This window comes from Syngnathus leptorhynchus, chromosome 20, assembly GCF_054491065.1.
Source record: "Syngnathus leptorhynchus isolate UIUO chromosome 20, UIUO_Slep, whole genome shotgun sequence".
NCBI classification, from domain to species: Eukaryota; Metazoa; Chordata; class Actinopteri; order Syngnathiformes; family Syngnathidae; genus Syngnathus; species Syngnathus leptorhynchus.
Window position 1 is genome coordinate 2,260,666 of NC_141214.1, and position 21,607 is coordinate 2,282,272.

At 43.9% G+C, this 21,607-nt stretch overlaps 2 protein-coding genes across 4 annotated transcripts in view; one reads left to right on the forward strand and one right to left on the reverse strand.

Annotated features, from left to right (window-relative positions):
- LOC147040780 (TBC1 domain family member 20) overlaps positions 1–21,607 on the reverse strand; it is a 36,598-nt gene that overhangs the window by 8,480 nt on the left and 6,511 nt on the right. For all 3 annotated transcript variants that reach the window (XR_015062851.1, XR_015062850.1, XR_015062852.1), the window contains exons 10-11: positions 12,459–12,552; positions 3,822–3,950 (exon numbers count right to left, since the gene is read on the reverse strand). The gene's annotated coding sequence lies outside the window, so the exon portion shown is untranslated. The remainder of the gene's footprint in view (positions 1–3,821; positions 3,951–12,458; positions 12,553–21,607) is intronic.
- On the forward strand, positions 5,716–8,754 carry LOC147040781 (transcriptional repressor scratch 1-like). Its single transcript, XM_085900176.1, has 2 exons — positions 5,716–5,836; positions 7,964–8,754. The coding sequence occupies exons 1-2, from the start codon at positions 5,716–5,718 to the stop codon at positions 8,752–8,754; spliced, it is 912 nt and encodes a 303-aa protein (XP_085756302.1).

Sequence of the window (21,607 nt, forward strand, 5' to 3'; positions counted from 1 at the left end):
GTCGCTGATAAGGGCGGCATGATTAACCCACCCCCCCACAACCACACACACGCGGGTAGGGGGGGTGGGGGGACAACAGACGTCTGGCTGGGCACTGATAATCAAGCATCAGCACTGATTTTTTTTTTAAAGCTTGCATCAGCTCCACCACCACTTGTCAATTGTGGAAGTCACGCTCCGACAGCGACAGCATTGTTTACTCAACCGCAGACGGTGTCAGCGTTGTAGTACAAGTGGAGTGAAAAAGACGGCCATGGAGAGACGTAGAGAAACGTCAAGAAGCAAAGCAGAATGTGAAGGAGAGGAAACGTAACTATGGAGGCACACTACATTGTGGAGTGACCACGTCGGATACTACCGCAATGCTAATCAAGTTATTTTTCAAATGTTGCTTAGGTGCTGCTGTTTTGGTTAGCAATGTGGTCGTTTGTCCTTTGGAGACAACGCGACGGGTAAGTTTGGCAGGCAAAAGGTTGGCGTGACTTTTCAAGCCCAAATGACTTTTGATTGGTTTAACCCGTCTCGTCCGCGCGCCTCCCTCAATTAACCGAGCAGATTTAAAGCTGACTTGACCGCAGAGCTTTGGGGACAAATTTGAATGAGGCGGAATAAAAACCTCTTCAAAAGTTCTCATTGCTAAAACCATTAAAGCATGTCTGCACGCTTCCCCCGACTTGCCTGCCTCATTTCGCCGTCTGACTGATCTGCTCGGCCGACGCCACGCCTTTGGAGACCGTCAACTCTCTCAGCCCTTTGCACATTGGCCTATATATACACATAAATATTTTTCTTTGGGGGGGGGAAAAAAAATCCCATGTTGCAACTCTAACCTTAAAGCAAAATCTCAGCAAAGGCACTTTTATGCAATCCACATTCATCTTTGTCAGAGAAAGAAAAAAACGAGATATGATCTCATTGTCCTCCACTTTAGTGGATGCAGCGTAACTCAATGGAATAAATGCAGCACTCTGCAACTCTGGTGACATGCTGGAATCAGCATTACTGCGCTGGGGCGCACGTGCGCCCGCCGCAAACTTTGTCGCCGCGCGTCGGCCGGGATGAGCTGACCAAGATATCCGGGCGCGCAATAATCCGCCCATTATGGAGCATATGAGATTAAGAATCCAATAGAAGCCAAGTGACATTGACAAAGACGGAACATAGAGCGCTCCACTGCGTCACACTGCGGCTGGATGAGTCACTTTGGGAAGCATCTTCTGCGTCCCCTCAAGAACTTCACGTCCTCCCTAACAGCAAACCACCACCAAACTTTCATATCTTTAATCGTGTTCAAAGAACGTGTTAGAAGATTTCTGACAAACAGTACTGATTATGTTTTCGGTTCCCTCTTCTCCTCAGGGGGAGCAGATTGAAATGATTTTAAGTTAGATCATTCTAGTTTTTATCTGTTCAAGTCCTCACCTGACCCTATTTGTCAGACTTCTGCGTGTCTGCTCACTCCATTGCCAGGGTAAAAATATCATCTCAGCGCTTATTGCTAGTGTTGTAATTAATCCCAAACCTGGCAGAGGAAAGCCAGCCTGAAGCAAAATAGAACAAAGTGCTTGCGGTCCCTGCAGGGTTTCATTAACACGCTGTTGCGCTCTTTCTCTTTCTCTCTCTCTTTTTCCCTCACGCGCACACGCACACAAAAACAAGCTCCTAACTAACTAACAAGGAGGGCTTATAACAAGCGGGTCGCATCCCGGCCTGTCTGGCTGGCTGCTGTTGGTTTCCATGGTGATAATGAAATGTTATTTGTGATTTTTTTTTTTAACCTCCCATCTTATGAAGCTTCCTACCCCAAAAAATGATCCCACTGTGTTTATCCTTTTATCTTGACCTGCATCTGCTTCCCCGGCCTTTTCCCCGTCCATATTTTTCGCTGTCTTATTTTGCCACCTCGACTTCCTTCATTATAGTATCCTAAGAGGATTTGCTGTGCGTGTGTGTGTGTGTGTGCGCGCGCGCACGCGACTGTGCGTGTGTGTACCCAGACCCAATTAACCCCCAGAATCTCCGTTCCCTCGCTCGCTCTCTGCCGCACAAAACGAGATAATTTAACAAGACCGGCTTTTGTCGGCACGTTCATGAGTTACAAATCACGAGTTACAAATGGGGCCTGAATGGGGAGTGATGGCAATCAATGGAATTATTTTGCTCATTAAATTGATAGGAAAGTGTTTCGTGTTAGTTGTTTGAATTTGATAGCTGTTGGGCCAAATCTAAAAGTAGTCTGTCTTTGAAAAGGATCTTGGGATGAGCTCTTGAGACTATTTTGTGGCTCTACTCATGATAAGCAAATTTTGTGTTGCTATGTGATTGATTCTGAAGAGTTAACAGGATTTTTGTTCCATGTGGCGTCAGAGGCCATTGGTAGTATCAGGTGCGAGGCAGCTGAGAACACAGACTGGTTAATAAGCTGTCTGTGTTTGAATGAATGACTCATAAAGCTGTCTATATACACATTGGCCCCACGTTCTCCTCCGTAGGTGATTTGCATCCGCAGGAAGGATTAATAAGCAAAACCTTTTGGGGTTCTTTTTTGCCACCTTTTGCTATTTAAAAGTGCACATTTGGGATACGGTATTGAAATAAATAAATAAATAAAAAAACATTTTTGTTGGTGTCTTTTTAGAATTTAGGAACAGATTATTGACATTTCCATTCACTTGAATGGGGAAAGATGATTTGAGATCTTTCCGCGACGGCATGTCAAATTAACATAGGGGATGGTTATGGTATGGGAGGAATATAGATCAAATGTCCACTTTGTTGACATCAGTCAAGATGCCGTGGTCATTTTTTTTTGTTTTTTGGGATGATTGGGCGTGGGGGAAGGGGGGTATCAGGTGCTTTGCGTGGTCTGCTCCTTAATGAGCCACATGTGAGCAGTTAAGGAAGGACCCATCTGATGTGCCCCGCTCGCCTCATTACCAAACAATACATATTAATGGCCATCCTCACCCCGCATACATAGCGCATACATATTCATAGAGCACGCATATGGATCCTCACTACGTTTGCAAATGACTCCTTCTTTCTTCGGCACGTCTTTTTACTGCACTTTGCGTCTCACTTCCACTGTGGTTAACTTCTCGCTAAGCTTGAAGCAAAGTTTGAAGCGGAATGTTAGGCACGTTGGGTACGCGCGCACTCGGGGCTAGTTAATCAAATGAAAGTTTATGCTGGTTTTAGAAAAATTATGATTTTCCCAGTCATTCATTTGTTTGCCTCTTTGACTAACACTACCAATTCTATGACTTTGAGTTTCCCCTCTCTGCAATTCTCCTCAGAACTAGCAAGGTCTGACATGAAGCTTTTATAGGTACTGTCCATGTATATATTCATGATAAATTTTCTTGTGTGGTCTACTGGCGTGAGGCTAACCCCCCCATTCATGCCCCTTTATCCAGTCAAGTGTGCGTCAGTCGCATTTTTGGTTTCTATTTCTGCTGGCTTGGTTTGAGGCTAAATGTTGCTAAGTCAGAAAACAAAACAAAAAAATGCACTTTGGGGCAATTTTTAATGGTTGTGACTTTAAAGTTTGGAACGGTCCAGTGGGTCAGTATCTGAAGGTAGTGAGCTGACAGAGCTGGACCTTTCACACGGACTGATTTCTTTTTTTTTTTTTTTACCATTGCATGGCATTTAAGTGGTTTTCCATCTTAATGAAGTGGTTTAGGTCTTTTTACACCGGACACTTGGAAATGAAAATGACATTTGCCTGGACAGTGAGCATAAAACATCATTACAACTGCCACAATTTGACCCTGAAATGAATGACTCCCATTATTTCCAATAGGGGAATGTTTCCTTACCCCACATTGACCTTGTCTTTGTCCTCTGGAAGCCACCCCAACCTTTTGCTTATTTGATTCCATAGTTTGCTTCCAATGTATAGTCCTTCTCGATTTGAGTGTGGTGGGGGGTTTGTCTTTTGGATGACCCTTTAAAGAGAAAGGAATGAAAAGTCAACAACCTCCTGTCCATTGTTTCCTGAGAGGCTTTTACACACATGTGCGCACACACACACATTCACGGCAATGATTTCAAGTCTATTATTATGCTAATAGACTTCCAGCCTCTTACATGTCCACACGCACACTCACACGGTAGACAAACAGTGCTGAGCTCAGCAGGAAAACTCACAACAAGACGTGAACCATTTTTAGCATTTCCTGTCTAGTGTGTGTGTGTGTATTTGTGTGTGTGCATGTGAGATCGATCCGGCCAGCAGATACCATTCAATAGCTTTGTGTTTCAAGTGGACTGATTTATTTTTCCTGAGAAGCTTACAAAAAAAAAGAAAACAGATGATGAGGTACTGACAAGGTTTGTTAAAACAAAAAAGATAAAAGTTGTACAAGGACTTCAGCGAGCAGATCTTACATAAAGTGCACGCGTCACTGGATTACATCACACATCGTCATTCCGCCTCTCTGCATCAGCATGAATGAGGGGGTAGGGCTGTGTGTGTGTGTGTGTGTGTGTGTGTGTGTGTGTGTGTGTGTCCTAGCTGCAGGGAAAAGTCACTTTGAATGTAAACATCCAAAACAATGCATCACTTCTGTGTGTGCCTGTTTTGTGTAACATTTATTTAACTTCTTTTGGGTTTGTTTTCTTTTCCAAAGGGAAGTGTGCTGCATGTGGAATGTTGGTGAAGGTTTGAATTTAACTTATTAATTTTAAAGTGTGCAAGAACCTATCTCAGTTCACCCTGAATTGGTCACTAGCCAATCACAGGGCACATACAGACAAACAAGCATTGGCATTATCTCAATTCAAGTGATTCGATGATTCCCAATTCAACAGGATTCCAAATTGCATCGAGAGGGTACGATGCAAGTACGAGTTTGTATTCAATGCATATACGGTACGGCTCAAATATCGCCTTTGTCAGTCTTGTCATATCTAGCCTTATATTTAATTTGTTTAATTTCCAGTGTAGCCCTTTTCCTTTCATCACACGGCATCCACTTTTTTGCAAAGCCCCTTCTTGCTCCCCTTTAACTGCCTTATAAATCAGCGCCGAGCCACCGAGCGCTTTCAAAGTAGCTCATTAAATCCCTCCACGCTGTTCCCACTGGACCTGATGCTCTCTCCCTCTCTCTCTCACCCCCCACCCCTATCTCCAGCTCTCTCCTCTATATAAGGGCAACAGCTGGTCCTGTGCACCAGAGAGCCACTGCAGCTTCACGCACTCTGAGCAGAAGCACAGGCAGATGAAGAAGAGGAGGAGGAGGAGGAAGAAGAACATGAGGACGGCTGGCTCTTTAGTGCGAAATTGAAACGTTTACATGGGAGCGATAATGCGCTGAAGAGGAGCTAATAGGACGCAAGGACGTTTTGGGATGCCTCTTGGACATTGCTCAACTTCTGCTTTGCACTTTTCGCCGTAAAGCGACGTCAAAGATTCTTATTTGATACTCTGGAATGTGCCTGACTTGCGCCGCTTTTGTGGTGCTGAAAGGACAGCGACGACAACTGGCTGGCTGGCTTAAGGGAGCTGACCAGTTCTGAAGGACCCAACAGGGAAGAGGAATTTAAGTCACACTAACAAACCGGGACTTTTTTATTTATTTAGCATTTTTGAAATTTACACTATTGGAATGCCAATACCACCGTTTTTTAGGGGGATTGACTTTTGAAATAACTTTTTATAAAGTGTAAAGTGGTAGGAGCGCACGTGTGCGCACGCGCGTGAGTGCCATCATGCCTCGCTCTTTCTTGGTAAAGAAAGTCAAGCTGGATGGCATTTCAGCTGCTGAGCTGGAGAGCTCCTACTGTCACGGTCGACGCGGGGAGTTGAGCCTACGATTCCATCATCATAAAGGTGAGTCGCGCGCACACACACACAGGCGCACTCATCATTCCAACATTTTTTTTTTTTTTCAATCCCAAGATAGCAGCATTAGTCACGCCTGCCTCAGAAGGGGGTCAAACTCAGGTAATGGCGAGAAAGCCAGCACGCTATAAATTGGGTGATGGAGGTGGAGAGATTGTACAGAGAGGAAATGCACGGAGTGCAGTTTGTGCTGGTTACTATCTGATAAACTTCATTGGAGTACACTTGACCCAAAAATATCAACCTCAAATCAAGACGGCTTCTTTCTTTTGTCTTTTCATGTTTTGTATCTTGAGAATTGATTGTGGCTCCACTAATGATAGACATTCAATTTCATTTACAGTGAACCTCTGCAATCATTTTTATGGGCTTTTAAAATATCAAAAAAAATCCGAATTTAGTAATGTGCTTTCAGTGTAGTGCCGCATTGAGCCACAACATGCCGGGCAGCACTGAGGTCTACTGGAAGAGATGTAATATCACTAAGAACAAGACGAAGAGGCAAAAAAGGTCCGCAACTAATTAGTGTCAAATGACCAGAGAGGATACACACACACACACACACACACACACACACACACACACACACACACACACACACACACACACACACACACACACACACACACACACACACACACACACACACACACACACACACACACACACACACACACACACACACACACACACACACGTAATAATGTTGTATCCATTGTATTTACAATACGTGTTGCTGCTCTGTGTGTATTCAAAACATTAGTATGTTAGCAGTAAGCTAGCGGAACGTTTGTGAGACAAAATGACACATTTTAAAGTGTGTGTTTTGGGGATTTAAATGCATTTGAACAATGCAAGAGATCAAAGTAAACATTTCCACCTCTATATAATCTCTCCATATTGCATGCATATGCTCATCAGCTCGCTTTATAGCCTTTCTGCCCCCTAGTGGCCAAATGAATAAGTGTCACTTGGGATGAAAGAAAGAGAAGGCAAACATGGAGGCAGCAGCAGCAGCAACAAGACAAGCCTATTGTGCCCCCCACACTCACATGTTATAAATATAACACGACTTTGACTCGAGCAAGTGACGCTTGTTGCACGCACACACGCACACATTTGCACAAAAACGCGCGCGCGCACACACTGCTTCTGTGTTTCTGTCAAGTTGGCATATTTTTCCAGGCAGCTTACACGCTTGAGTGCACGGAATTTCTCTCTCTCTCACACATACACAGGAAGCACTTTGCGACCTACATGGAGTCCAAAGCACACAAGTGCGCATTAACTTGCAAGCATCACTCTCAACCACCTGACATTTTTCATGCGCTCTCTTTTTAGTTATTTTTATTCAGCTCTTGAAACCGGTTTGACTTGCCATGATGAAATGTAATAGCCACATCTATCAGGAGTAAAAAAACAAAAACATGTCAAAGAGCCATGTCTCAAAAGATGCTGGATGTCAGCCATTTTGGTTTGAAGTGGACAATTTAAAAAAAGCAGCACTAGTGTCATACTATTCCATGAATATAGTGAACACACTCTGGAGCTGAGTCAAGCTTCCTGTTGGCTAAAATGAACACTTGGTCATCTTTGCAAAACTTTACTCATGCTCTATAAAACACACACATGCACACACACTTGCAGTCAAGGGTGTAATTATCTAATATTCATGACTCTTGACGTCAAGACTCTATCTCGCCTGCCTGCGCCTTCCCTCTCCCAAAACGTCCGGTTAGCGTGTAAACGAGCAACTTGACCTCCACCCTTGCGCGCTCTCTTTTTTTCCTCTCTCCCATCTTCAACGCGGCCATCTCTCGCCCTCCCTCCCTCCCCCATTGGCTATTACCGACATGGATGCTTTTCTCAGAAGTGACCGGTGAAATGATATTACCAGCACAAGTATCTTGGAGTGGGCTAATTGAAATGGAGCAGCTATCGATCGGCGCGCATCCTGCAGAGCCGGCTCGCTGTCTCACCGAGCGTGTCTCAAAGTAAAAGCTAAAAAATAAGTTCAGCATTCAAAATTTGCAGGAAAACAGCGTGTTACGGGATTAGAAAGAAACTCCAGTCAGCATTTGATTTCCTCCCTGATCACTTCTCCTGTCTCCTCAGGTTACGAGCGAGATTATTTGAGCCCGTCTCCGTACGACGACCCGGTTCGCAGTGACTTGCCCGCCATCTCCAAAGCGCCCTCCTCTCCTCCCCGCCCGTCAATCATCTACAGCCGCATCAATGGCGGCTACGCGGGCGACATCCACGGCGACTCGGACCAGCCGGACAGCCCCCGCTCGGAGGTTTCGTCGGCGGCCAGCGGCTACACCAACGGGGACGCCGGCATCGGCGAGGCCTACTCGGTGGACGCCTTCTTTATCGTGGACGGCCGGTCGAGACGGAAGGCGGCCGCGCCGGCGGCCGGAGACGGCGCGGGCAGGCCCGGAGCCCCGCAGAGGCACTCGTGCGGTGAGTGCGGCAAGACATACGCCACGTCTTCCAACCTGAGCCGCCACAAGCAGACGCACCGAAGCATGGACAGCAAGATGGCCAAGAAGTGCCCCACGTGCGGCAAGGTGTACGTATCCATGCCCGCCATGGCCATGCACCTGCTGACGCACGACCTCAAGCATAAGTGCGACGTTTGCGGCAAGGCCTTCAGCCGCCCGTGGCTGCTGCAGGGTCACATGCGCTCGCACACGGGCGAGAAGCCCTTCGGCTGCGCGCACTGCGGCAAGGCCTTCGCCGACCGCTCCAACCTGCGCGCGCACATGCAGACGCACTCGGCGTTCAAGCACTACAAGTGCAAGCGCTGCGACAAGACCTTTGCGCTCAAGAGCTACCTGAACAAGCACTACGAGTCGGCGTGCTTCAAGGGGGCCTTCTCGCCCATCGGCTCGCTCGGTGAGTGACGCCTCAAGGTTTCGGCCATCCGGATGCTTCCAGGCACGGATTCGTCGTCTTCCATCCGCGCTCGGGCCCGCTTTTCACTGGCTGCTACCAGGGCTCGGATTGCGCACCGTGCGCTTCGGTCAGGCGGTGGGCAAGCGGGACGCTTGGCCTTCGGGGGGACTCACCTGACCTAATTCACCTCTTCATACCACCACTATCACTTAACAGTTGGCGAAACCATGCAAAAGTAGTTGAAGTACATCAGCCAGCACTGCTGATTCTAAAGGCTGATTAAATTGGCATAACAACGCAGAAAATGAAAATTGCAACCCTCCTGCGAGTTATCCCACAATAGAAATCTCTGGCAGCCATCTTGAACAATAGAACTAGACAAAACAAGTAGCCCAGTCAAAAAATAGCCCACCGAGAAGCTGCAAAGACTGACAAACAAAGCATAGCACATCTCGCTCATCAGAACCCATTAGCGTAATAGCACAAGCAAGCACAACAGCATCGGAAAAGCCAGAGCGTCTACCTTGTCGTATCAGACTACGAGCCAGTGAAGCGGACAAAAAAACACCAGGGTAATTTTTTTATTTGATTTCATTTCTATAAAAGGAAGGCCAAACTGTGGCCTGGGTTCCAAAATGGGCCCGTTTCTATTGGACAATGAGCATCTTTTGTTTTTTTTCATCGGTTTCTACACAGTACCTGTCAAGACTACGGCAATACATTTAATATTTAGCTTATAAACAATATCTTAGCTGCCAATGTTAGCGGAGACATTCCAAATGTCAAGACGTAACCGTCAAGGGTAACAGTGTGAAAAAAAAAAAAAATCTTAAACAAGCCGCCACACAGTATTGCGCCACTATTTATTGACGTTTTTAAATGCTATTTATTTGCACTTTATTTTGCCTTCTGTTTGGAATATGCCAAAGCATTTGACACTTTCTAATTTATTTTGCCTCTTTTATTATTATTATTGTTTCGTTTGCTACTTCAATGATGAACTGCATGCAAAAAAAAAAAAAGCCTAGCAATGGAAAAACTATGCCAATTTTATGAATATTTTTTCAAATCAGTCATAATTTTGTTTTCATATCTGATCAAGCAATAATGCATTTTTTGCATAACTGTTTTTGTTATCGTATGTGTTAGTAATGATACATGATGAAATATCAGGGAGTTTGCCAACTATGGAGGCTATATGTATCTACAGTATATGTATCTATATATTTGAAATATGTGGTCACTGGATTCTCTCTCTCTCTCACACTGACACACACACTCACACTGCTGTGATCCTTTTGAGGCCTTCTCCGCTGAGGCGATTGATCGGGGATACGATATGCATGACAGTTAGGAACGGGAGGGAGGGCTTTTTCCTTTTTTTGTACATGCTTTTTATGCACTGCCTGCCTTGTATTAGCCTAAAAGTATAACATAGAAGTAGAGGGTACTACAGTTTGGCCTCTGGTGCTGAAATATGGATTGTCAATTACAAAATAATCATTGAGAACACAAAAAACAAACAAAAAAAAAATCATCAATTAGGCCAGTTTTGAATTGGCAGTCAATGTTTCAGCACAAGAGAACGCCGACTCACTACTTATAGACAACACTACTGTAGTCTACTATAGCCACGAGTTAGTTGATCTATTCTTATATGAAAAGCACTTCTTGCTCCTCTTACCAATTGTAACTTCTTTTTTTTTTTTTTCAACGTGAGTAGCACAACAAACGAGTTTAGAGATTCAGGTAGATGACGCTTTGTTTGTAGAAAGAAGAACCGCAGTCTCATTTTCTACTAGAAGCGTTGCTAACGTGACAATAATGAACTTGACGACACGTCCTTTTCTAGATATTCAATATTTTCAAGCCTTGTAAATAAGCACTGAATGGACTGATGGATTATTTCTATAGATCTGTACTGTATAGCGTGATCATGAAGAGGATAATGATGATGATTTTTCCAGAGCTTCCGACTTCTTCCTCTGGAGAGAAGAACGGAGCTCAAATTTGGGATCTTAAATGTAAAGCACAAACACAACACTGGGCATTTTTTCCCCTTCTTTCACTTCCTTATTAAAAATAAAAGCTAGTTTCAACATAAACATAGTTTGTCTATTGCTTTTTCATTGAATTAACTCCAATCCAATTGTGAGCCATTTTGGACCCTATATTATTATTATTATTATAAAGAATGGAATTTTGACTGTTTTACTTCTGCATCAAATGACTTCATTTTAGCACGAAGATGACATAAAAGAAGATGAGAAATATACTTTATTTATTTATTTCCCGGAAGCATTTAAATATGCTAATTCCCGTTTTCCCACGAAACTTGACCTTTCAGCCCGAAGCAGGCGATGGCTTTAAATTGTTCATACACGCTCCCTCGTGCGCTCGTCATTTAAATCATTCATATTGCGGCGAGCAAGCAAAGTCAAAGCTTTCAAAGTAAGAGCAAAAGTTAATAGACAACAAGGAAAAAAAAAAAAAAAAGCAGCGGGATGAATCATGCAGTTTTCATCTATACTAAAACAACACGTGTCTTAAACGGTACAGTAAAGAACACATTGTCAAATTCGTTTCTTACTTCTACTGGTTGTTGCTTGTTTATGTGCAAACAGGTAAATGCGCTCTTCACACAAACACACACACACACACACACACACACACACACACACACACACACACACACACACACACACACACACACACACACACACACACACACACACACACACACACACACACACACACACACACACACACACACACACACACACGCAGCATTGATGTGCATTGCACGCACACAGCACATGGTGCGGGATAGGCTTTTAAAGGGTTGTTTCACACCTCATCGCATTTCAATTAGCAGGTAACACGCACACACACGGGGCCAACTTGACAGCATGTCTATTGCACGTTCATTTGGATTCTCTGCAACCGCTTCCTTTTGTATTCCTCGCTCCTTTTACATCAACGCGAGTGACAGCGCTTTGACCTCCTGCTTTGTCAGGGGACGCGCTCGCAATGCACTCCCCTTGATGGGGAAGACTTTTCCAGGGAAAGAAGAAGGAATGATCCGCCTCACCCCCTCCCTCCCCATCTATCCCCCAGGTTGTTTTTTACATGGAAGAAAATGGGGCGACCGCCTACTACAAACGACATCGCTGACTATCTTACCGGCAAAGACGACACACGCGCTACATTATTTATTCTACCGTGGCGCAAATTAAATAGAGCAATATGGAATTGCTCAGAGCTACGCAAAACACTTGTTGCTAGGCAGAATTTGGAGGGTGCAGGGAAGGAAGGTTTATTATTAAAAAAGTTATGAAACCTGACTCACCTGATGTGAACGCCTGATGACTTCCCACACCCACACACAGAAAAAACATTTATTGTTCTTTGCCCCTTGTATTATTATTTTTTCCCCACTGTAATATCTCTTTTGCTCTAATGTGCCTTTTATTGCACCGCTAAGGTACAATGCCCTCAGGCACTGCACATAAACAACAACAACAGTTTGTTTGGCTTATTAAGAACAAATTACAACATACAGTATGCAAGCCGCACCCATGCTGGAGTTTGAATTCAATGAGTTCGCTTAATCGCTTAAAGGATGCAATCAGACAATCCAAGTTTCTTTACTCGAAAATATCTGGGTTTGGTCATGTGACCTTGGCTAGCTAGAGCCGCGATAGGTCGTTACCTGAGCGGTGTCATTTTCAGTCGACGGCAATTGGCAAAATGGCAGCTCCTCTAAATTAGGCTCTTTTTTTTTCCCACTGCCACAGGCACAGCACCTGAAAAAACACATTGGGGAAAAAATAAAAACTCACACAATATGTAGGCTGCACTTTAACTCAGTGATTCAGACAGCAAGTGTTTTTTAGCTACAGGCTGCATGTCAGCATTAGACATTCAGGGACTAAAGACACAAAAAGGCAAACGTGATGAAGAAGAGTGAAGACAAATGGCTCTCTATGTGTGTGTGTCTGCTATTAAAGTTGTATTGCGCTCTGCTTTTAGCGTGTCGGCCATCAGCATCAGGGCAACTTTAGCTAATCATTTTTTCAAAAGCTCTGTGCTTTGAGCACGTCCCACATTGTATGGTGCCTATGTGTGCGTAAATGTGCGTTGTCACAGCTGTCCGCTTGCGTTTTGTTTCGACTGTAGTGTGCTTCACACCCTGCATTGAGGCAAGAGCGGAAGAGGAAAAGTCACCTGATCCAAGCTGTCCGTCTGCCACTATGAGATCATGTTCCGATTTCCATTAGAGAAGCAGCGCACCGGTCCCGCGCAATCGATACCGTCCGACGCGACGCCTCGCGTATTATTTCGCCTAATCGTGCGTCGCCGGCTGTCGGACGGAATCAGCACGGAGACGTCCGAGGAGGGACGGTGGGGGGGGACATCGATCGTTCGGGCGGGAGGGGGATTCATTGGGGAATTTTGCGGTGACTTTGAAGGACTTGATGTTCCACTTGAGTTACGTTTGGAGCAACTTGTGGTTGTCCAAGGGGAAAAGAGCTTGAAGGACACTTAAACAGCACAGCAGTGTGCTGCTGTGATTGTCTGCCTTTTGCTTCCTTCCACTGGTCCAAGTTGCACTCCGATGTGCCCACATGCACACCGGGAGCAACAATACTCGATTACACGCCGCACAAGCACACACGCCGGATGTTTATTGGCGACATTCATCTTCATTAAAGCGGGCGGTCATATCGCACCTCTTCCTCTCGTCTGTGATTCATGATGGTTGAAATCTTCTTAACACACAAGCGGCGTGTCGGCGTAATGAGTGAGGAATGCTCGGCTCAGCTCATCACCGAGTGACAACTATTTCTAGTTTATCGTCGCGCTTGGAATTTATAGCTATAGTTCCATTCTGCTGAAAAGCTGTTTTTAAATTGTATTTTAACGCTCAGCAACACGTGGCCTGAAATGCTCTTCCCACTATTCAAGTGATCGAGTACATCATCCGTCTATTTTAACATTTAAATCTTAAAAGTAAGGCTTGTCAACATTTCCACGGGGCGCTACTAAGTAAGGGTTTCGGGATGGATGTGTTCGACCATAATTGTCGGGGTGCGTCGCCGCTTTAATTAGCTTGAAAACAAAATGCACTGTAATGATTCCCCCTGTACTCATGGGGCATGAGCTAAATAAAAAATCTTGCCGAGTCATCATAAATCAAAATCGTCATCCTGGTCTCAGAAGGACAGAGGCAGGCAACTGTAGTGCCTCTAAGAGACTTTGACCAGATCAATATCGCTGTAATGAATTGTGCTCAAACACACACACACACACACACACACACACACACACACACACACACACACACACACACACACACACACACAGGCATGAAACACACTACATCTACGCTAATTGACTTTTGCCAGTCTATGGTGTTTCACATCTTGTGTTAGCAATGAGCTAACAAACTTTGGAGAGTAATACCATGTTAGTTCAACTCTTTTGTTGTCATATCATTTTCTCCTCAGCGGGTTCCTAATACGTTGCCTGAAACTCATTCTGCCGCAAAGCGAGAGCGACAGGTCTCAAAGTAAACCCGAGTGTTCCCTTTGGCCAATTTCCGGCGAAATACATCTGCGGCGCCGTAGCGGTCGCCTCCCCGACCTCACCGCCAAGCGGTCCCGGGGCCCGCCAGCAAAGTGGAACTGTGGCTTTAACGGCCGCAAAAAAAGCTGACGCCATGACATGCGAAGGAAACGCAGCAGTATATTAGCGCCCCGCCGGGGAACCAAACTGCTTACAGGACACACTGCGAGAAGAGCCCTTAATGACCCAATGTGTGTCTATGTGTGTGTGTGTGTGTGTGTGTGTGTGTGTCACGCACACACAAAAATATCTCGTATCGGCATTCTCATGGTTGTGTCTCACTGTGCAGGTGTTACGTCTCTAAAGGAGAAAAGTGCAAGTGTGTTTGTTTGTGTGTGTGTTGATCAATAAAGACCACGGCTGTAATAAGCTTGCCGGGGCTCTTTGAGACAGTATTGCCCACGTCCCGCGAGGACTGATATGAGAAAGTGTTGAGTAATTTAGCTGGACAGCAAAATTCAGAAGGGGGCGTCATTACTTCCACATCACACACATACACAAACGTAGCAAGCACACAGTTCTAGTGTAAAATAATTGGCTTGGAAATACACACATAAGCATCAATAACAGTGACATTAGGGGTGATTACGTTGTGAATTCAACTTTTGGAGGCTGCACGTTACACAGAGACGTTTCTAAAATTTGGCGAGCTTGACCTAAAAATGTGCATTCATACGTGTAAACACACATTTCCAATTAGTAGCCTTCAGGCGTTCACTGAGAGCTAGCAAATTTATGCTCCAAGACATGTGAGCATATGATTACGACACAAAAATAGGAAAGACGCATGATGTAAGGCTTTGAAATGAAAGTCCTTCCGTCCTGTCCGCTCTTCTATCTACTGTTTATCACGCGAACAACGGTTTATTAAAGGGAAACCATTTGGCATCTCATAGACACTCATGGGCACGCACACATCAATCATTGTAGCTGCTTTTATCGCTCATGGAATATACATGATGTTGCCATTACTGCAGCGGAGGGGCAAAGCTGCTTTGGGATGGGAGGGGCTTCCCATTACGCGGAGAGCTGAGTCAAGAAATGAAAGCACTTGTCATTCAATCATACGGTCAACGCTACGTAATGAATATTCACTTTTGGACTTTATTCTCAAACACTAGACCTTTCTCAGAAAAATAAATATAGCTTTCATCCCATTCAATTACAAGAATCTAAAAAATATTATTGTAGTAAGAATAGAAATTTATTATTGTTTGATTTCTTGACAAAAAATGTAACTTTTTATCCCTCATGAGATTTCTTTTTTTTTTGGAGGAATGTTTTGCCTTAAACAAGACTGTTGCTTTTAAAAAATGCACAGCCCACTCTGTTGCTGCATGGCAGACAAAGTGGGTCAGTGCGCGCACAGACACAGACACACAAAATCATTCAAACACACACACACACACACAGATGCCCTGACGAAAGCGCCCCGCTTTTCCGTCACGCGACAAGAAAAGACTCAAACGACCATGATGCCCAGACAAGGCAGGGAAACCCAGGCTACACAAAAAAACATATACAAAATATGCTGATGAGCAATGTATTATTCCAAAGCAACAAGTCTCACATTTTCAAACTGAAATCAAATTGAATATTGACATCTACTTCACTTTCAATTCTTAGGTTACTACTTTGTCGTCATATTTCAACAGTTGAAAAAAAAATCCACAGCGTTTCAGCTCAACGCCAAGCTCTCCGGAAAGTCACACGCAATTTCCACAGCAATTGCATTCTCCAATGAGTCACGTCTGTGCAAGAAACAAGACTAATGACACTTCGGGCTCTGTGTCCTGTCCACTGACTCTCTAATTAGACGGCAAGTGTTGCATCATTTCAGAAGAACAACAACACTGAAGACGAGCACGCTAATGTCAGTCTACTTTTTAGGATGGCTCGTTAGAAAATATGGGCGCTCTTTGGTTCAAGAAAGAAAGCTTGCATTCTTTCAAGTGAAAGCAAAACTAATGGAAGCCTTTGAAAGTCAAATCAATTGATGTGACGAGTGTTATGATAGCGCCCTCAAAGAAACAGAGCTGCTGTAAAATGCTTTGTTTCTCCTTGGTCTCGTCCATCTTACCCCTTTGGGAGTCTTTTTTTTTCCTCAATTCCTCGACTGCTCACATTATTCTTTTGTGCCACTTTTGCTTCATTTCCTCTTTCCGTTTCATCGTCTCTCACTCATGTCCGTCCCAATCTCCCTTTACATTTTTTCCATTGTATCGCCACGGCGATGAATCGCTGCATTAATCATCATATCGTCGGGTTGACGGATCATGTTATTAAATCGGGGCCTTTTTTTTTTTTTCCTTTCCTCATCTTTACAGGCAGCGTAAGAACGCAAAGTTGGTGCTTTGCAATTAAATCTCAGACACACATTTATATGGTGGCCCCCCTGCTGAGTTTAAGCTTGACCAGGCAACGCAGTCACTTCATCTCTGCCGGCATAATCAAAATGTCACGATTGTACTCAGAGCGCACACATTCAAGAATTTCACGTGACAATTTGTTTTGTTGTCTAATACAGTCCGTGCGTTACTAACTAGTGTTTTGTAGATATTGGTAAAACTAGTTAGCTCTTGGTTAAGTTGGGCTTGTGTGGTCCATTGCAGCGTGGCTAAGGGTTCATTTCAACACAATGCCAAGACACAGCCACGCACGTACAGATGAATTTCATCTGAGATCAGAGCTTCATTAGTGCAGCTCTAGTTGTTAAGATTGATTTAATTATCAAATCATCTATGCAGTGTGTGTGTGCGCGTGAGATTAGGCAAGTGATCTTGGCTGACATTGATCGGCCTCGTCTAATTGGGAGCATCTAGCCGTGTAATTGATTCCGCTACACTTCACCACGTGAATTCAACAGCGTCAGCAACACTGATTCACGTGGATTTTTACTCGACGACACAACATTGCGGAGTGACCACAGCGACACGCCAAGGTTAAAGCAATACGCTCGTTGTTATTATCAAGCGGGAAAAAGTAGAGAGAAGAGTAATACATGCTGACTGAGTGGAAAAAAAATAAATGGATACGAGTTCAAGTAGCGCTTAAAATATTAGTGAAATATTCATTAGTAGCCACTAAAATGCATTTTGCACTAAGCTTTGGTGAACAGCTGGAAGACACTTGAGTGAAAAGTTGGAGCTGAGAATAATTAGGTCGGAGGTCTTCTTCCATATGCCGGAGATGGAAGATGCTGGCACCTGCAAGCTGGTGGGAACCGACCCGTGAGACCCTCACTGTAATTAGATACATCCTCAACTTCATCTAAGAAAATCCAAGTAGCAAAAAGCTTAACTCTACAAACATAACCGGTCCCCCACCCCATGGCACATAATTTTTCTATTTCTTTTTTGCAAATGCAAGCTTTTACATTCTGTGGCTATGATTGTTTTTTTTTTTTTTTTTTGCAGCGTCATTCCAGGACGCTGGTGGTGGCATCTTCTTGAGGGTGCGGAGTGACCTTGCAGAAGCCTGGCCGCTGAGATAAGCTTGATTTTCTCTCGCTTGCTCACTCTATCCTGTCCAGCTCTGGTTTTCTCACTGGTGCACTTGCCATTGGATTTATTAATCACTACGGAAACGCTTATTAAAAAAAATACCACCCGTATGTTAGAATTTATGCCTAGTGAAACTGGGGCTTGAAATAAATTCACATACGCTGTAGAGCTCTCAAGGAACAGAAACATGGAGGCACACAATATTGTGAAGTGACCCCCGCGGAATAAATTGTATTTGAGATCATTAAAGACTGCGCAGGGAACATGCAGTAAGATGTTTAAATCATCTGGGAGACTGATTTTACTCTGTAGTTGCTGTTGTTTTGGTTAGCAATAGTGTTCACATGGGTTTGCCTTCGCTTAACGCTTTAGTGTGAACACACAGTGCTTACTAACAATCCTTGCATTTATTAGGCGACACACCAAGTGACAAAATAGGTCAACTTCTAAAAATACCTCACCAAACAATTAGCATTTTCTAGGCTTGGAATCTTTTTTTTTTCCCCCCCCTTTAACAAACACTGGACATGTAAGCAAACTGCAGTCCAATAACGTAAAAGAAAAAAAGCTCAATGTAACACGGAAGTGAATTATTTCTTATCTGAATCCTTTAACCTCCCTCTTTGGTCTCGCTGCGTTTACACAATCAATAGCCATTATGCTTTGCATATTGATCCACATTCTTGGCACAAAATAAGGAATGGTTGGGGCTGGCGAGCAGGTGTATTCCCATGTAAAATCTGTTTCTATTTTATTTTAAATGCTTAAGACAGTGGAACAAACAGGCACAAACGAATGACTACAAGCCATGTTGATAGGAGGGGAGACAGGAGCAGATGAAAGGAGTAGAATGTAAAATTCGGGCATCAAAGGATGGCCCTGAATCACACGGTAATGACTTTAATATGTTTCTCCCTATTAAATATCATTTTAACTCTAAGGCAATGCTCGCTTTGTTATTGTGGTTGGGATGTTTTGAGAGCTGTTTTGGATCATTATCTTGAGCTATGCTCCGGGAACATTTTTCCCAAAAATCCCTTTTAAGCCTAATGCCAATTAAATTTAACTACAACGTAACCCCCGAATACCATACGAATAAAAGATGTCTTACTTTAACAGCCTACGTGTTAAAACGAGATTTTTCCGGGATTTTATTTGCCACAGGAAGGAATAACTGGTTTGTTCAGCTAACTGGTGTCCCAGTCCCTGTACGTAATACCGACGTGCACTTTTTTTTTTTTTTAGATAATGCAACATAATTTACTGCAAATGATTTTGCAGGCCCTGAAGCTACAGACTCCACTCTGCAAACTACTGCATTACATTATCAAGTACAGGAAGGACGCGGCAAATGAAGTCGGTGTCACAAGCCTACTTTGTCAGTTGTCACTTAAATAAACACCACCGATGTATTAAATGAGACAGCGGCGTCGCATTTTAAGATGATAGTCAATCCCGGCTCTGATTGAAAATAGGATGCTGAGCGATGTCACGTCTGGAAGTTGTGACAGCACAATCAAAAAAGCGCCGAGATGTCGGTACCATAATCGACGGTCGCGCACACAATCCTGTTAACGACGGCTATGCTGCTTTTTCCCCGTGATTGCAGCCATTTACGGCTGACGCTTCGGCTTGTCCGAGATGTTAAAGCACATGTGGGGGGGGAAAAAAAAACAAGCGCTAAAATTTGAACAACATTATTTTAGATAGATGCGCGAGATTTTTTTTGTTATTGGAAGTTGTCGGTCGGTGGGGTTCTGCTCACAGCTTTTCATCTATTTTGCTCTCTAATGAAGGCATGAAAGTTTCGGAAGAGCCCCCCGCACACTCACCCGGACTCCGTAAAGAACGACACGGCTTTCCTTGATCACTGTGCGCTTTGACTACATTTAAACCGTTTGCCAAAACGTGAATCTTTTGATGAGTCTCCAGTCAAACGAAGCCTCCCGTGTCTCGAGGCGCTTCCGCCGTGGCCGGCCATCTGATGTCTTAATGATGTGTGAAGCTCATTTTTAAAGTTTTTTTTTTTTTATAGGTCTCTCATCTTAGCTGCTGTAGATGCCTGTACAGCTGGAACGTGCTCACCTTTTCTTTTTTTTTTCGGGGCAAACTTCATGCAAACTAAGCACTTTGGGAAATCTGTGCTATCGGAGGAATGTCTTCCAATTTGTGTGTATTGCTAAACTCCCTGTAGATACAAAATGCATACATCAAACAAAACTGCAAACAGCTTTGAGCTGTCTAGTATATGAATCCAAGTATTAGAAATGAGGAAGAGACATGCATTGGATCACTCAAACTGCCAATTCCAATCAGAACACACAACTCTTAGTGGGGAAATCCTACAAAATCCAGAGAAAATGACAAACGTCTAAGCGAGCAACGGGTCCATTCTGGTTGTAATTAAACGGCAAGCGCGTGACTGCACTGCACTGTTTCACGGCGACAGTTGCATTAGAAAGAATGACAATCTCCCAGCCAATCACATTGTGCCTTTATGGATCATTTGTCAGGGCCGGCCGTTAGGCTGCCAACTTCTTGACATTTACCCACAAATTCACATTTCTCTCACACATGCAAACACGAAAGCACACACGACTGAACGCTTGTTGACATTCTACAACGCTCCCCCCCCCCCCCCCCAACGGCGTTTTAAAATGAAGGACGTGAGCTTGAGCCTGTGTGATTTAAGACACATTGATGCGTCCCCTCGCTCGCTGTAAGAAAAAAAATAAAAATAATGACACGGATGGATCCAATTGAAGCTTAAAAAAAAAAATGAACTAGCCATCTCGGGCTGGCGTCATTGGCGTATTAGCGTACTGACAGCGAGGCTGAAAAGATTAACAGGACATCATCGCCATGTGGGAAGAACTTTAACAGACTGTGAAATCAGTCAGTGTTGCATGCAAATATGGCGGATGGACAAAATCAGTTTGGCTATTTTAGGACTCATGCAGTGTCCATGACTTTTTTTTTTTTGACATATGGATCAACCAGGAAAGGCTTTAGTAGGATTTGGGATTAAAGAAATAATTCATTAAAATAATAAACACTAACCACAACATAAACACTGAAGTAGTTAAAGTAGGATTTTGTACAATACAAAAAAGTCTGTAAGTGAAATCAATGCTAAGAATTTAGTCGGAATTTGTACCAAAAGTAATGAAGTGAAATTACTGATATGGGTTCAGGAAAACTTGGTTTCTTCACTTTCGCAGACATTTTTAGGGCTTGTTAAGAAAAATTGAGCAGAGCTGTGCGGAGACGATGAATATTTGACAGTTTGACAACTCGTCTAAAAGAGGAGAAATCATCTGATTGGAGCACGTACAAATTCCCTCTGGTGTCCATGGATACGAGGTGCTGGGTCCACCCCAAGCGGGCCAAGAAGACGAGAGGTCATGTGCGGAAAGCCCAAGAGGAGTCCGCCTTGACGTGCTAAAGGCATGCACAAAAAGTCTGAAAAGGTATTCGGAGAACTGAATGGTCAGGCCGAGATTTCATCTTAATGAGGCCCCGGGGTTATCAGAGATTCACCATAAGAAACTTCCTTTTGTTACTGTTAATGCGCAAAAGGTTGAAATTGAAAAGTTTCGCTTGCAAAGATCACACCTGCTGCACCGATGTTCCAAATAGTTTAATTTGGGCCGCGACTCGACAGACTGCCTTGACAGCTCTGAACACCAATTAAGGGAGTTTTTTTTTTTTTTTTTTTTTAAAAGACTGG